General features: G+C 36.9%; 1 protein-coding gene across 1 annotated transcript in view; it reads right to left on the reverse strand.

The window, feature by feature from the left end:
• Nucleotides 1–17,433, reverse strand: part of msh3 (mutS homolog 3 (E. coli)) — an 86,764-nt gene that overhangs the window by 23,473 nt on the left and 45,858 nt on the right. Inside the window, exons 20-21 of the mRNA XM_056237826.1 lie at nt 14,641–14,798; nt 5,054–5,240 (exon numbers count right to left, since the gene is read on the reverse strand). Of these exons, the coding sequence (XP_056093801.1) occupies nt 5,054–5,240; nt 14,641–14,798 (345 nt within the window). The remainder of the gene's footprint in view (nt 1–5,053; nt 5,241–14,640; nt 14,799–17,433) is intronic.

The following is a 17,433-nucleotide window of genomic DNA, read 5'->3' on the forward strand; positions in this document are numbered from 1 at the left end:
CTTCAATATGAGTAACTACAGCCAACAAGCAACTAATTAGCACTTTTAATTTGCCACACACAGGATATGATTGCCAATTTCACTAGCATCCATCTCATTTAACTTGGCAGCAATAGTTGGTGTTCACATTGGTGTGAAGTGGCTTATTTATTGAGAAACATTTGTTGATAAATTTACACCCGCAGAGGATGCTGTAAAAAAGTCAAAACCGTATAAACAGTAAGTTAACATACCGTAAAACTTCAAATAGTAGCCCAGGCTTTTATTTTCCCAAATCGTCAAACTGCACCGGCTTGTATTTGAGACAGGCGTCTATATGAGGCAGGCCATATTTGATTAATCGATCTGAAAAACAATTCTTAAAATTCAGTACGTTTCCTCACAATTTCCCTCAAACTCACTGGTTGAATCAATGACTACGTTTACAAGCTGTCAATATTCGGGTTATGGTCGGGTTAAGGTCACTTTTCGGGTTTCTGAAACATTCGGAATAACCCGTTTACATGCGTGAGCAGAGAGAGTTACTCCTGTATACATGGAATTTGTAATCAATTGGCAATATCCCGATGTAAACGGCGACACACGGTTAGCGTCTGGACGTACGGACAACCTTAAGATGCAATATGCGTCATTTCCGATTCTTCTTCCTGTATCCAAAGACAACAGCAGCAGCAACATTCATGGTTTTCACCACACTAATAAAGAAATTGGTTTCCTCCTCGCTCCAAAAGTATGGTGCTGTGCTGCGTCCCGCCATGTTTACCTCTACTTCTTGTTTACTTCCGGTATACTGCACGTGGGTTTTTGTATGCGCCACAAGAAGTTCCTCTACTCAAAAGACCAAGATTCCTTGTGAAAAGAACATGCGCAGAACAGAAATTAATGTTCCTTTTGATGGGGATATGCCGATACGCGTTTACATGACCAAATATTCGGGTTAGAGGGGTAACCCAGGGATCATATTCGGGTTTTAAAAAACCGGAATATGAGCATATTCGGGTTTTTGCCGGTGTTTACATGGCCGTGCGCGACCAGGTTATTGCTAATATTCCGGTTTTGAACGGGTTATTGGCCGCTTGTAAACGTAGTCAATGTTGCTGTATCGGACTGGTTGGGAAGGTCAAACAAATATAATGTTTTGAAACCACAACAGAACATCTGAGAAATTATTCAGAAAATTCAACTTACCAATAGTTAAATTTAAGAGAAAGTTTTTAAATGTCGAAAAAAACTAATAAATAGACAAATCAGCTGTGTCAAACAAGTGTGTCTCACAGGGGATAAACAGGGAGACTGTGATGTACTGTGTCCCAATGGATGGACTGGTATAAGATATTTTTTCTGTGTCTGGGGAGTATAAGGCTCCCTTGAGTCAAGCATTTCGCCCTTGATGCTTTTCTTTGGAGTATAAACCATTAAGGCACTACCCAGTAACAGAGAATTTTTGACCTTGCTTGTAGCAGTAGGAAGAAAAACATTTTTAATTTCTGCCAGATTTGCACCTACTATGACATATTGCACGTCATACTTTCAAACGCTGCCAGATGCCAGAGAACTGTTATTAAAACTCTGAATGCTTTAATGAAGTTCACACTTTCAACTAAGGCATCATTTTGTCTCTTTTGATTCCAGTCTAAGACTTGTGTTTTTTTTCTTTTAGCAGAGTAAATGTACTGCTGATGGTAAACACAGCTGTCCCCACATAATGTCATTTTAACACAAAGTCTAACATGGTCAAAGAACTAAAAACCTTTCATTTAAATGTATCCTCTCAAAAGTCACGACTATGTATTTAATGACCAGTTTTGAGTGAGAAGAGAAATCTGCAAATGAAGACAAAAAAATATGATCATTAGAGAGTTTAGCCTTTTTTTATACCTTTTAAAAGTTGACTTTCAACACATAAAAGCAACACAATTTTGTGAAATTATTACTAAATAAATTCAGATGCATTTAAAGAAAATAAATGTATATTAGCAGATATTTCAGTAGTCAATACTTTCACCCAATCTATTTTGAAATTGCATTTAATATACCTCATTGTGAGAGATTAATGCATTAATCCCTTCAGTGAAAACGACAGATTTCTTTCTAGTGACGAATGCCAGACTTCCCCAATCATTTATTCCAATTAAATCCAACGCCTCCACAATCGACTGTAAGCTTACACACATTTTTGAGCACAACACCCACATCTCAAATTCCAATTAACAACCTATAGATAGAACCAAGTCTCCATTCTACTTTTGCTTTCCGATAATCTTTTACTCGCTACTTCCATTTCATAGCAACTTTATTCCAACTTTTTGGTTCCAAAACCAACATCAAGGGCCATATTTAGGGCTGCCCACGACTAAAGATTTTCCTAGTCCATTGGTATTTGTTCATTTAAGCCATTAGTAGTCAAAATATTATTTATTTTAATTACTTAAATTATTTACTGGGGGGCTTTAGGGGTGTTTTAGGTCTAAAAAAGAATATTATAATGTAACGTTAATCTGCATAAATTTTTTTAAATGAGCCTTTCAAATATAAGTAATATAAAAGTAATGATTATTAGGTGTGGTAAAAACAGCAAGGAAATATTTAAACAATTTATTAAAAAACTAATGTTTTCTGAGTCTGTGTCAGCTGAAAAGATGAAAGTTGACAATGCTGACTCATTATTTTTGCAGTATAGTGGATTCACCTATAGAGAGAAATGCCTGTCATGCAGTAAGCGCGGTACTAATTTAGCTTCCAAACACATGAAGACTTGGATATTAGGGTTGTAACGAACCGTCCCAGTATGGATGTCACGGTTCGGTGCACAGAGTCAGATGACGAATACAGTCAGTCAAAGGCGATCCACACTTCAATCCAGAAGGGGGCGCACACAGTAATGCAATTCTATTTACTAAGTCACAACAGGAAAAAGAGCAGAAGAAAAGACAATCTATGCACCAATGACCAACCCAAAACAAGGACGTTTCTCAATACCAAGTATGCCAAGTTAGACTTGGGAGGACGCAAGTTCGGTAATTCTGCAAATGGTACGGCAGCGTTCTTGATAATGTCACTCACCTCACCTTGGCTACTCCGGTTATCTGTTGTATATTTGTATATGCCACCCTGCCTCATTTCAGTGTCATTTAAAAAAAAACGTAAACGTATTAATAGCCACACAAATGTGGTTTGAGCAATGAGTAAATTCACTATCTTCACAGCATATTTATGTTTATAACAAAACAAAATATAAAACAACCCTGACTCTCTTCATTTTCATTTTAAAAATATGAAACATTAATATGTGGTTCAGGCAATATGTGCATATGTACTCCGATTATCTTCACAGTATGTAAATGTATTATAAAATGAAATGACACAACCCTGTCTCTGTTAAAAGTGCAGTCTGTAAGAATGACAGCTAGTGGTCGAAACCGGTACTGCAGTACAAATTTAAAATATCCGAGATCGTAGTTTACCCCGCCCCCTTCTCCTCAGACTCGGCACTCACGCAGGTTGCCAGTTTGAGGACACGCAACAGGAACAAGCGCAATTGACAATGAAAGCCGACTTACCCCCTAAATTGATGGGTTGTTTTGTCCGCGTTTTAATATGCTCTCGTTCATAGAGATTTTTAAATGGATACCGAGGCTTTTTAGGTTGGGTAGAATCTGCAATCTCTGACCCAGTTTGTTTGCTGGCTGCAATACGCTCTGTTTCCTGCCAACTGGCATCCCGGGGTGTTGAAATACTATTGGGTGAACTGACAGTGGGCGAGATCACACAGACCAAAACAAAACAGACATTACAACACGAAACGCACATTTCAAAGTAAAATAACTGGCTGTAGAAGTGTTTTTCAGAGAAACAAGTATGTGAACTCTGCATGTTTCCTAAATATCTGCAAACATATTATGGCATTTGTATGCTTTAGTAGAGTGAAAAAGTTGCATACAGCACCTTTAAATATCAGTTTAAATGATCAATCAATAAAAAAAAAGCCAAGCCAAGCAAAGGGGGAGGGGGGTTCTAAATGCTGTAATTTGCGCTACTGACTGTTCAAAATAAATGAAAAGGAACCTAGCATTGGGGATTTGTTGCTTCTTTCCTGTTGTACCAAACTCATATCAACCCGTGACCCCAAAACCGAGGTACGTACCAAACCAACACTTGTGTGTACTTTTACACCCCTATTGGATATGCACCTAATAGCGCACATTAACGTTAACATTAGAGCGAGCAACCATGTAAAGTGGCTAACGTTAGGCTACTACTCACGTTTCAATGTTTGAGGTTAATGAATGATAGGCAAAAGTTTGGATTTCTTGCCCGGCATAATTACGGCATGGACTAGCCACGTTAACAACCTATCAGCTACAGCGTGCATGACTTCGTCATTTCCTGTTCAGATATTTTTTTCAGCAACCAACCAACCAATTAAAATTTGGTTGACTAAGCATCTTATCATCGACTAACGTATTTGATATAACAACCATCTTATATAAAATATTTTTAAGATATTTCTACACATTTAATTATATATATTCTATTTATAGTTTTTTTTTTTTTTTTTTTGGCTAATTTAGTGATAGTAAACAAGATTACACAAATTGCTCAATTTAAGTAAACATTTTACACAATATTTAGCTAAAACATATAAAAAATGAATAAACATAAATTATACATTGCCTTGAGTCAGTTCTAAAATCAGAGACAACACTGATGCTGATATTCTCAAAATGGCCAAATGTTGGCGGATTAATGGGCTTGGTTTGCCATGCAGCATTAGGTTTAAGGATTTGGGAGGTGGGTTCAATCCAAAGTAGCAGTGACCTGAGAACTGTAGAGTTACTGAAATCACAGTCCTCTATTTAGCCTGTAAGCAAAGCACATAACCACAGGCTGCAGCATGGTAAATCTCCCTCCAAAAATTATACTACAAGTCATTCTGGATGAACTGTGTTACTACATGGCCTGTTATAATCTGGCATGAAAGCATGTCACAACCACAGCCTTTCTTTAGGTATATTTGCCAAGCAAGGGTTTCACGTCTTTCAGTCTCACTTACATCTCTGATGAAGGACTCTAGGGTAGCATAGGCGATAGCGATGCCGTCATGAGTGCTGGTGCCTCGACCCAGTTCATCCAGGATGACCAGGGAGCGGGACGTGGCACGAGCCAAAATATCTGATGCTTCCATAAGCTCCTCCATAAAGGTGCTCCTGCCCCTTGAGATGTTGTCAGATGCTCCCATTCTGCCAAAACCAAAACCAGTGGAGCGAAACTTAAATTAGTCTGTGAACAAGCATTAGCTTACTTTGCCATAATTTACTCACCCTCATGTCAACCCAAACCTGTATGGCTTACTTTCTTCTTGTGGAACATGAAGGGGAAAAATTAGTAAAAGGAACAATGTGCCAGTCTCTCTTTTCCATACAATTATTAGTGGATGGGACTGGAGCTTTCAAGCTTCAAAAAGGACATAAAAGTATCATTAAAGTGATCCATATGACTCATGTACTATATTCCAAATTGTCTGAAGCTATACAATAGCTTTGTGTGATGAAAATGTTTTATATATATATATATATATATATATATATATAATATGTGTCTTATTCACTTTTATTATATTAAAAAAATGTGGCCAGGTAAAAAAAAAAAAAAAAAAAACTTTTTGACTTACACAGAAGAAATGAAGTCATAAAGGTTTGGAACTTAAGGGTGAGTAAATGATACAGTGTTTTCAAATTTGGCTGAACTATCCCTTTATCTCTGACTAAACCATTAGGGTTGTCACAATTTTAAATAATTTTAAACTAAAAGCTACTTGTAAGTTACAAATAACTTTTGAAACTGTGGTGTTGGAATGGTGGTTCTTTGTTCCTCAGCGTTTAAGCCACATTACAGAGGCCAGAGTCAGCATTAGGGGATGATAAGACCAATTTATATCCACTAATGAGACAGATGATTATGAAAAGGACTTACAAATACTCTGAAATAATCTTACTCTTGCAGTGCCTGGGAAAGTAATGACTACCAGCGTTTGAGTACAAAAAAAACACTGGTTGGTGTCAGGATTATGTTCTCCGTTTATTGTGTTTGGTTCTGTCATTGCCTGTTTGATTTGGTTCACCTGTTGTTAATTAATTAACTCTTTAGCTCCTTTGTTTGTTCTGGATATTTATATTCCCTGTGTTTTCCAGTTCTTGGCCCGATCTCATCTGTGTTTAGTCGTTGTGTTTTCTCCGTTTATCTATTACATCTATAATAAAGACTGTTTGATTCTCTATCGTCATGCGCTCATTACCGCCACCGTTATGTGACAGAAGAAAATGGCAAATGCAGTGGCTCATTAATTATATCATAAGTGCCAGAAAAAGCTCATGCTGTTGAAAAAGCAACATTATAAAGGTGAACAAACCTCTAGGGTATGTTTGTCCCACAGGACTCCTGCTCTTAAACTGCTATATTAAGCAGTGTTAATGTTTGGATTTTATTTATTTTTTCCCCGATGGTTAGTAGGAAAGCACAATGTCAAGTAGTGTTGAGCGATATATGCTCAATAGTCATATCAGGGTTGGGGGGTACTTATTTGATCATTAATTTACTTATTTACTTGTCTAGATTTACTCATTTATTTAATTATTTACTTTTTTTTATTATAGAAGGAAATAAGAATCTATTACTATCATTTTGCGAGCAAAGATGGAGTTAGTGATGAAGCTAAATTGTACGTCGCATAGAAATATTTCACCCAAAAGGTGAAAGGATATCACACATGCAATTTGCCAACGTTGCACAAGAGTTATGCAGGTGAAGGAGTCTCAAACCAGTGTCAATTATTCCCTGAAAATGAAAGCAAAAACTGACTGAGCTTTTGGCATCTGACGCTGCACAGCGCCAAAGTCAAGGAAAGTCTGTTCACTCGGCAGCCATATTTGCAACGCCTCCGGGCAGCTATTTCGGGGCATCCAAGACCAAATCCTATCTATTTGAATGGAAGAATCCTGAAATCTCAAAAATTGCTTGCCGAAATCACAATTAAATAACATTTCAAATCAGCAACAAAATCTGGCATAAACTGTCTCATAAATGTTGTTTCTTATACTCAAATAGCATTAAAAACAAACTTATTTTTCAGGCTAAACCAGCCAATATGCATGAGCGCGAGTCTCAGGTTTCAATGGGACCCAGAGAGCTTCTAACGGCAGCTGCAGTGATGCAATGACTTTAGCAATCAGCGATTGGCTCTTTTACTTGGAAGGCGGGACTTATTCCGCCATATTGCGCGTTGCAGTTTCTCCCATTCATCAGTAATAGGAGCTTTGATAGGAGTGAACCATCTTTCTATATCTATAGTCTAGGGCTGGATGATTAATCGAAAAATAATCGAAACCGAAATTCAGAGCCTATAACCGACGTAATCTTACCACGTCGGTTATTTCGTTTTTTTAATCCTATTAATATTTCCGCCCACTGTGTGTTAATGTACTTTCCCCTTAAAACCTGTCTATGCTTAAAACATATTACCGCGTGTGTAGTCACGTAACTCCGCCCCGTCCAGTCTGCGACATTGAAGCAACATGAGCCCCTTTCACACAGCGCGTTGATCCCGGGAAATATTCCTTCTGTGTGAACGCAAACACGACCCGGGATTGATGCCAGGTTGGTTGGGGAGGGGACATTAGTAACATTGCCGTGTTCAGTCCCGGAACGCGCGCTGTGTGAACAGAAGCCGTAATCAGTGCCGTGTCGTAATGATGGCACTTAAGCCGGGATCGTTCGCCAGCGTGAAACGGTAATGCGCTAGTTTATGATCGAATCAGAGAAAAAAATGCACAAGCGTGGTTTCTCGAGAGTGAAATCGCAGGTCATAAGCAAACTATAGACGCCGCTGAGACGTCACGTGTCTTTGCTGGTTGTGTGTGAACGCACTCTCTGATTCCGAAAAATAACTGGCAGTGTGAATGAACCAAAGTCAAACGAACCCGGGTCAAATGGGTCACTTTATCCGTGTATTTTCCGTTATCTCTGTGTGAAAGGGAACTCAAACACTGAATCAACTCAGCAACAGGAGCCGCTTGTACCAAAGAAACACGCGAAAAAAGAGAGAGACTGACAAACGCCCAGCAACAAGTGCCTCCACTCCACAAAGCTGGTTTCGATAACACAAGCATTTACAAATGCTACACAATATGAAAAGGATTCGTTTTTTAGTTTTATACAAGTTATATTTTACTTTTAAGATGGCAATATTTACAGTAATTTATTTTGTTTACAAAAATAACTATTTTCTACATTTTTAGGAAACTTTCTTTTTACATTAATACTTAATGACTTTTTTATAAGACGTTTTTTTTTTAAGCATTGTATGCTTTGTTTGATTCAATTGTTTGAAATATTTAATAAATAAGCATTAAAAGCTATCTGTGTGTTTCCTTATTTTAGAATCACAAAGATAGGATTATGCACTCTTTCATTAGAAAAAATAACTGTGAACATATTTACAGTATGTATAAGCCTTGCCAGTGACATGAGATATTTTTAAAAAATAATCGTTCAATAATCGTAATCGAGGTAACTTGTTCGATTAATCGCGATTATGATTTTAGCCCACATCGTCCAGCCCTACTATAGTCTTTGACTGAGAATTAATTCTACCTCAATGCTGATAATGATATCAACTATCTCTATTTATTGGCTTAATATTTCTCTTATGGACCATAGATTAATGATAGTGAAAAAATCTATTTGTATTGACAATCAATATTTCTTGTTCAATGTGAGCCCTTGAAATCAGGTAGGCGCTATAGAATCCCTCTAGCGAATAAATGTGTGTTTAAGAGTTGTTTTTGTTTTTGTTTTTCTTACCACTGCCTGTATAGTTATTTTATGTGTTGGTGAGCCAAAGAAATTTTTGCACCTTGGTGGACAATAAAGACATACAATACAATACAAACAAGTTTTGTTTTTTTAAAGTTGGTGTTTGAAGCTGCTTTTGATTTTCATTGATGACTGATTATTTTGCCGTGTTCGGACCTAAACGCTGTAATTGTATAAGAATGATGAGTCTCATTTTATAACAAGCACTCTTGACAATTTGTGAACAGATCACCTTGCAAATCAATTTTGATATGGGATGTAGTTTTGTAGTACATTTTAAAAACATTTTCATTGAGGAGTCCTCAATCCGTGTGTCGGTGTCGCATGTGTGGTGATGTCGTTATGAAATTAGGGAAGGCAAATGATTGTAGTTCCTCAAATTAATTTGATGATAATACTAGCCTGATAATAATAACAGCAACAGCAAAATAATAATAATTGAATACATTAAATGGGAAAATGAGCCAATTATCTTTTTGATATCGTCTAGGCATCGGCAATATCTCTGACAATCGTCGATAGAGGAAACTATCGTCTATCGGCACAAGTACAACCCTAATACAAAGACTCACTAATTCAGGTCAATGCAACGACATTACACAAAATATGAACCAATTAATGTGCCGGCCATTATAAGTCATGTACATAGATCCCCAGATCGCAGAATTCTCCTTTGATAACATGCAGGTAATCTGAAAATCCTTCCCATTATCCTGATAAGGCGCTTCATCCTACTTTTTTTTTTTAGCTGGACAAATCGTGCAGCTCTTGGCTACGAGTGAGAGAGAACACAGATGGTATCTGTAGTCTGCTTTGAAACAGCAATGAAATGCCGTTTTCATTCTATTTGTTTTTTTTTATATTTGTCTCTGTTTTCTTGTATTTTAACATCCAAACATTTTGACTACATGCATTTCATTTTCATGTTTTCCTTCAGAGTTTTTCTCAACAGATTTCAATAGGGAATAGAGCTTGAGCTGCAAAACCACATTTTCATTTTGAGTCAAGTGTAATTAGAATTTTTTATCAGGCTGTTGCAATCATATTGTTTTTTTTGAGACAATCAGAATATCAAAAATGTGTTTTTACACATAAACTATTTGATTCTGTTCCGTGACCCATAATATTAACACTTGTTTATGTATGTTTTCTTGTAGAAACAATTCATAACTGATCACGTAAGCAATAAAAAGGTTTCTGCAGTGAATCAGTCAAGCTGCCGGCAATCTCAGGCTGAACACAGCAATAAACACAAAGGTCAAACAGCACTACGAAACTCAAAAAAGATTTAGATGTTTTAGATTCTACTTTATTAGATTGTTCTTTATTACAAAAGATTTACCTTTAAAAGGTTTCATTTAAGGCTTCATTTTTTTGCATTGCACTTAATTTCCAGTTTCCATCGCAACCACAAAAAGAGAAGGAATAGTGCATCCAAACCTTAAGTGCCTCTTAATAAAAGTGTTCCATCAGTTGGGGGAAAAAGACTGTCCGATCAAGGACTCGCACAGACGCTCAGGACTTTGTAGACCTTTGCAGTTTAAATATCATCCGTCATCATGGGTGTATTATTACAAATATATATTCTGCGATATTCTGCTTCTGCGCCTGAATAGTTGACACACAATGCTTTAATGATTGCAAAAAAAATAATAATCAATAAATGGATAAATAATAATTGGGAGAATTTTTAAAACTTTAACCTTAAAATTTAACTTTAAATCATATAAAAAAAAAAATAAAAAAAACATTGCAAATTTTACAATAATGTCATCATTATTGGTTAGATTGTTAAATATTTATATTTAAATAAAAAATATTTAATTTAAAAATGTAACTCAGCAAGTAAATATTAGTAAAGCAAATTAGTATTTTTATAAAGATTTATTAAAGTTTATAATTATTTAAACGTACACTGTGTCACTTTTTTTGCTTTTCAAAATGAACAAAATGTAAATAATGAATCAATACATCATCAATCCTTCTTCCAAAATGCGTCTTACCCTGATATGATAAGCCTTATAAGCATTTATATTTTAGACCTGTCGGGTGGTTTTTGCGTGAAATTTCTTACATGCGTCATTCGCCTGCGTGTCTCGTCATGCGTGCGTGTGACTGTAAATAGTCATATCTGTAATATAGAGAAAAGTTGCTCTGGCTACTTTGACGTGTGTGGGAGAGGCATAGGTTAGATGTCACAACGAGCAAGAAGAGTTGACATGGAGCATCTCAAACCTCCATGGAATCAATCGGTTTAAAAAAAAACGCATAACAGAGGAGTCTATTGGCAAAAAGAGAACGAGACCAACTCGTAATAAAACATGAAGCAACATTGGCTTGGCTTTTCGGAGATGACGAGAACTGAGGGATTTGAAATGTTGTAAAAGCGCTGCATTTTTATTACTCAACAGGTGAGTAAATTTCATTGAAGAGATAAATTGCCGTATGTATTATAAGTTCATCCAGTGCTGTGCTGGAATTTATTTTCAAGAAATTACCATGTCTATTAATTACAATATAGCTACAGTAACATCTTTAGCTAGTCAGCTTGATATACTTCCCATCTAAATTATATATATCTCTTCAGCCTAGTAGTGAATGTCTTATGAGCATTAGGATAATCTCTCTCTCTCTTTGGCTAGAATATTATTTATAAATAAAAAATTAAAAAGCAATATTTGACCATATCAGACTGGCAATCGTCATAACCTTTGTAGCATCATTAACTGAAAAATGTCAGTGTTTTCAATTACTCAAAACAATAGCATAAAACATTGCACTTACATGCTCAGATGACATTTTTGGATTTCCATGTGCCAGCGATACATATTCATCCACACAATCACGCAGAGCCGAAGCACAACCAAAACCATGTTCTTCAAATGCATGCAGTTTTGTTTTTTAACAGCTAGAGCACCAAAAGTTACATAGCCTACCTTTAGTTTTATTATAAATAATCTAGTTTTAAAAAGGTAGTAAATGTACAACTGACTTGCACTTAGATTGTTCGCTATTAAAAATCTACCAAAAATGACGACATTGGAATTGAATTGTGATGGATCTTCTTTCTTGTGTTGATTTGCATGCGTTTTATTTTTTTAAATCAACAAATATTTTAGGTTAAAACTTTCATGAATGCATAAAGGAAAGTGCATCTCTTATATCCTGAAACTATTCACCATTTCAAGTTGTATTTTAAAACCCCTTTTTGCCTTCACTTGCAAATTTTAAATTACTCTGCAGGGTGACAAATTAAAACTTTATGGAATATAAAAAAAAAAAACATAATACTTTATAGTCTCTTCAATGTATTTAATTTTCAAAGAATTGAAAAATGGCTCGTAAAACGGTTTTAGATGGAGTGCCACGTCACACCACATGACATGTGCACTTTCCAAAGGTATTTCATGTCAACTACCCAACAATAGTTTTAGAGTGCGTCATAAATCTTGAAAATGAAAAGCCAAAATCCAGTCAAAGCAGCTGCAAGGGCTTTTGTGAAACTTTGACTGCACTGAGGATGTAAACTCTTCTCCAACCTTCTACAGTCCCATTACGCAAATGCAATAACCACTCAATGTTTCCGCTTCACCAGAGTGTAGTATAGGCCACTGAACCCTTCAGACTTAATTGGGTGCTGTTTGAACCTGATTTTGACCTGTTAATTGGAACAAACCAACACAACTCTGGGGAGCGAAGGCAATTATCCTCTGACGTGAACAGCGCCAGGACTGGGTTAATTAACGAGGCAGTACTTCACTGTTAGCGGTATGACTTAGACTGACAAGACCGTGTCAAAAAACACTCTACATCACATCCCCTTCCTGCTGAACAGTCTCACAGCAATGCTTAAATAACTTTAGTTTGGCAAGGAAAATAGTTTTCTGTACACCTAATTAACTCAGTCAATGTATATTATATACATCAACATACACTTCTCTACAACACTGCTGGCTGCTAAGAACTTTCACAAAATACTCAATAAATGAATTAATTCTACATCATTATTGGCCTCACGTGAAAAAGGCTAAAATCTGTGATAGATCTCAGGCACTTGCCCGGCAAAAAGGGTGAAAGGCGGCACAAGTCACATCTGAGTCTAATTAGTGAGCCGCTGTGGATGTTGTTGATGTTGGTAGTCTAATGACTAGCACAGTCAGCAGAAATCAACCAACCCCTACAACAGTAAACAATGTTAATAAATCACATCGAAACGAAAGACAAAACAAGTAAAGAGGGGCTGGAAGTTCACTGAGGTTACTAAGAAATAAAAGCAAGACATGTTTAGTTAACATACTTGACAAGAATCTACAGTAGATATTTCATTTCAATTTATGAGGGAGGTAAAACCCCGTAGAATAAATTTATGTGACAGTGAACCTTAAAAGGACCAAATGAAACAGGCAGGCCACTTTTTATGTTCTCAGAACACATTACAGGCAACAGCAGATTACCACTGACACTCATAAGAAATATCCAAAGTGATCAGTTGGCTGAACTTAAAAAAGTGAGGAAACCCGTTGCCTTAAAATTAAGTAAATAAACATCATGTAACTGAAAAAATTAAGTTATGTGAAAAAAACACAAAAAAAAACTGATCACTTTTGACAGCGTCTCCTTTTACAAATATAAGCTTGGTATTGATATCAAATAGAGGACAATAAAGAAATTGTTCTACTAAATGACTGAAGATTTAAGCCAAACAAAATGAATGTTTAAATAAATAATAATAATGGGAATGTTGACTAAAATTCAATTTAGCCTTTACAAAAAATGTATAATATATATCTTTAGAAATTAAATCTAATACATCAAGCACATATTAGTTTTACCAATTAATCTTGTCATTTTTTTAAACTTTAATTTAATATGACAGTTTAATTTAATTATTATATACTGCATATTTATTTTAAAAAGTTGATTTGCATTGTTAGCATTGTTTTGGCATTAAAAAACGAATCAACAATGATGACATTGTAAAATTTGCAACACAAATTGGTCTTCTTGCTAGAAGTTCTATCTTGTCTATTTGCATACTTAATTGGGATACGTTTCTTTTTACATACATGTAATCTATAACACAGCAACACTGTATCTGAGTTTAAAAAAACAATACATTCATTCTCATTTTTGTTGCCTCAAAAGCACAGTTCTTTTTTAATTCTGGACTTGAAATCTAGTATAACACCGCTCAGCAGATGTGGCATAAAGTCTGAATAGGTTTTGACTCCTGCCTCTGTAATCTCCGGTTACCGGGGTTTTGTGAAAAGACTAGCGGGCATGGTTTCACCCCGCTCAATTCTGGACCATTCAAGCACAAACTCCAAAGTCTGCTCAGCCTCTGAGGTGTTGTCATGGTCACTAAAGTTCAGCTTCGTGCTGTCATACATTACTTCCTCTCTAATGGCCAGAAAACAAAAGAAACAACAATATCTCAGTGAGAGCTGATTTTTCCATAATATATGGAAAAATCAGCTCTCATTATGGCAGATAGGGGGAGATTTCATAAATCTCCTATGAAAGTGTCTTTGTTCTTTGGGAAAGAAAGTGGAAAAAACTGCAATAAAGATGACATGAAAAGAAATGTCCAGATCTTTTATTCTCTAAGAAGATAGTATGCCATTGAAAGCTCTCAGATGCATTTTTGTGACAACCAGAGGAAATTATATGCATTATACTCCATGTAAGGTCAGTCACATCTACAATAATCTCTTCTCAATTGTTGATAGGCCACAGAGAAGAAGGTGGTGTTTGACAGGTGGAAGTTACCTGACATATATGCCGTCTACAATGCCCACTGACGCCTCTCTGGCAGGAACAAAAGATCCCAGCTGTGCCATGATGGTCACCAGGGCAACCTGTCGGATGTAAGAGCTCTTGCCACCCATGTTGGGCCCAGTGATGATCATGACTCGCTTCCCATCCCCCTGAAGACAGCAACGGTAATCAGATGAATATTTGTCCAAGATTACATTAAAGATTCTCAAGGAAGTGACTGATTAGTGGCTGATTGCTTGAGTGTCAGAGCTTTAGAGGGATGGAGCACAAAGGCCATCTCAATCATCTGGAGTGAAAACACTGAGAAGACAAAGCTCATTGTGAAACCGTAAGACCAGCAAAAACTTTTTATAATGGAATATAAAGAAGATCAGAGACGAGAGAATAGATGCACTACGGTTCAAAAGTTTGGGGTCAGTAAAGGATTTAAAAATTCAATTTAATACTTTTATTCAGCAGGAATGCATTAAAGGTGGGGTATGTGATTCTCTTTTTTGTAAATTTTTTTCAAAATAATTTGAAATCCTATTCCTAACCCACTTACAGCCACTGAGTTAGAAGCACTGAAATGAAAATTAAGCAATTTAATCATCTGTGGAACGGGCAGGACTCGAAAAACTCCAGCCAATCATTTCCAAGACCACCAGAATCATTGGACAGTAAGTCCGTCAATCAAACGGTTGTACCACACCCCCCTACCCCCAGCGCGCGTGACCCCCGTCGTGCGCATACTCAAAGTTTGTGACGCATGCGCATCTCGTCAGTAAAGCCGGTTCCATGATTAGCATAGACAGTATAAGAAGTGGACAGAGCCATCTCATTGGAACTCAGTTGAGACAGTTGAAGCCCATTTTCCTGACGCGCAGACTCAAACCGACTCAAACTAAGCTTGATGACGTGAGCAACCTGTCTGACAGACGTAAATCTTCTAGTAGCTGTGCAAAGAGGAATCTGAATCATTCCCTTCCGAAACTTGCAGAGCCGGAGATCGTGAGTATTAGCTGTCCATGAGCAACTTTACAACTCTCTATGGGCTTCTCCCTTGACTTTATGCCTCCACGTCCCCCCGATTGTGCGCGAGTTTCTACTTCTGTCTACACGGTAATTTTCTCTAGTGTGCGCCAGAGAGTCGCGTGTTATGACGCAATCGTTAGCCTATTTTTACAAAAACGGCTTCTACGGGGTCATAACGTAAGATACAAAGTAATGAAGCCTTTTATACATTGTCGTGTTTCTTCAGAAATAAATAATGGACAAATGGAGTCTTTAAATGCCTCAGATGTAAAGTTATTCGCTGTCAAAGTGACGCCAAAATTAATGGGAGTCAATGGAAATGCTAACGCAAGTGAAGTTCTGCTACAAGATGGCGGCACACTCGGCCGGCTTCAACTTCCGGTCGATGGATTACCCCCTTGATGATTAGTAGTAAATCGTCATTACAATCTCTCGCGCATCTGAGTTTTCGCTCGTGCATGATTGCGCGTCCATGTTCTTCGAATGGGTGGAGTCAGAGCCGGTGTTGGAGGAAAGAAGGTAGGACCATTTGAATTGTATATTTTCAAAATCTGCCGGTCGTTTTCCAAACCACATACCCCACCTTTAAATTTATCACAAGTGTCAGTAAAGGCATTTATAATGTTATAAAAGATTCCTATTTCATATAAATGCTGTTCTTTTGAAGTTTATATTAATCAAAGAACACTGTAAACCATGAAACATTTTTTTTCAAAGTAATAATAATATAATATAATACAATATAAGTAAAGAATAATTGACTCCGGGCCGTTGAATTCGCGGCCACATTAACACCTCGGGTGTGCATTATTTTTCAATAATTCAATGGCCCGGATTCAATTATTACACTTATACTACGGTTACCACCTCAAATCATTGTTCAGATGATGTATTTCAAGACATTTGTCAGGTTTTTGTCCTTAAAACGCTATTGTGTGTGGGACTAATTTCTTACGCATCTAATCCCAAGCCTCCTTTGCCAATTCCAAAACATAATTTTAGAGCTAGTAACGGAGACTTGAGCCATTAATAGTAGACTGCAGTTATTAATGCAGTTATTAGAGAGAGAGAGAGAGAGAGAGAGAGAGAGAGAGAGAGAGAGAGTGTGTTATCTATCGTGTATGAATTACCTGAATCTATGTCTCTCAACAGTGTTCGGCGTTTCATAGCAAAACTAAGTGTATCTGCTCCAAGAACAAAGCCGTTATTACATCACTTGTGAGAAATTTCGTGTAGCTTTCCAAGTTGTTAAACTATTTTAATGATAAAATTGTCAGAGCAGCGCTGACAACACGTTTCTGTGTGAGTGCGAGAGACAGCGGGAGAAAGAGTATATGCTGTCCGTACTAGGGCAAATGAAACTGCACGCGATTTGGCAAAGGCTGAGATTATTTTATGCGCAGCTTGTCAGTGCAGTGCGGCTGATCGGTAGTAAATGCTGCTCCTTCTGAACACCAGAGGGTGTCTCACGCAGACACGCCATATATACCCCACCGGAGAAGTACAATAACACACCTTATTCCAGGAAATCCCTAACACCGTAGCTGAATAAACAGAACATTAAAACACTTTGATTGCTTAAACATGACTTATAAACACACAACAGCCTTATTCTGTGTAAGAAGCCACATCATCTCACAGAAGGATACTCAACTGTCATTATGAAGTGAGTTTGGAGTAAAAGCATGTTATTAAATGTTGTCTTGTGTTGGACAAGAGGCTCATAAATGCTTCTCATGTCTGGAAAGCTGTTTGACGTGTGTTGCTTTT

The sequence above is a fragment of the Rhinichthys klamathensis genome, unplaced genomic scaffold (assembly GCF_029890125.1).
Source record: "Rhinichthys klamathensis goyatoka isolate OS25496 unplaced genomic scaffold, OSU_Roscu_1.1 h1tg000019l_1, whole genome shotgun sequence".
Lineage (NCBI taxonomy): Eukaryota > Metazoa > Chordata > Actinopteri > Cypriniformes > Leuciscidae > Rhinichthys > Rhinichthys klamathensis.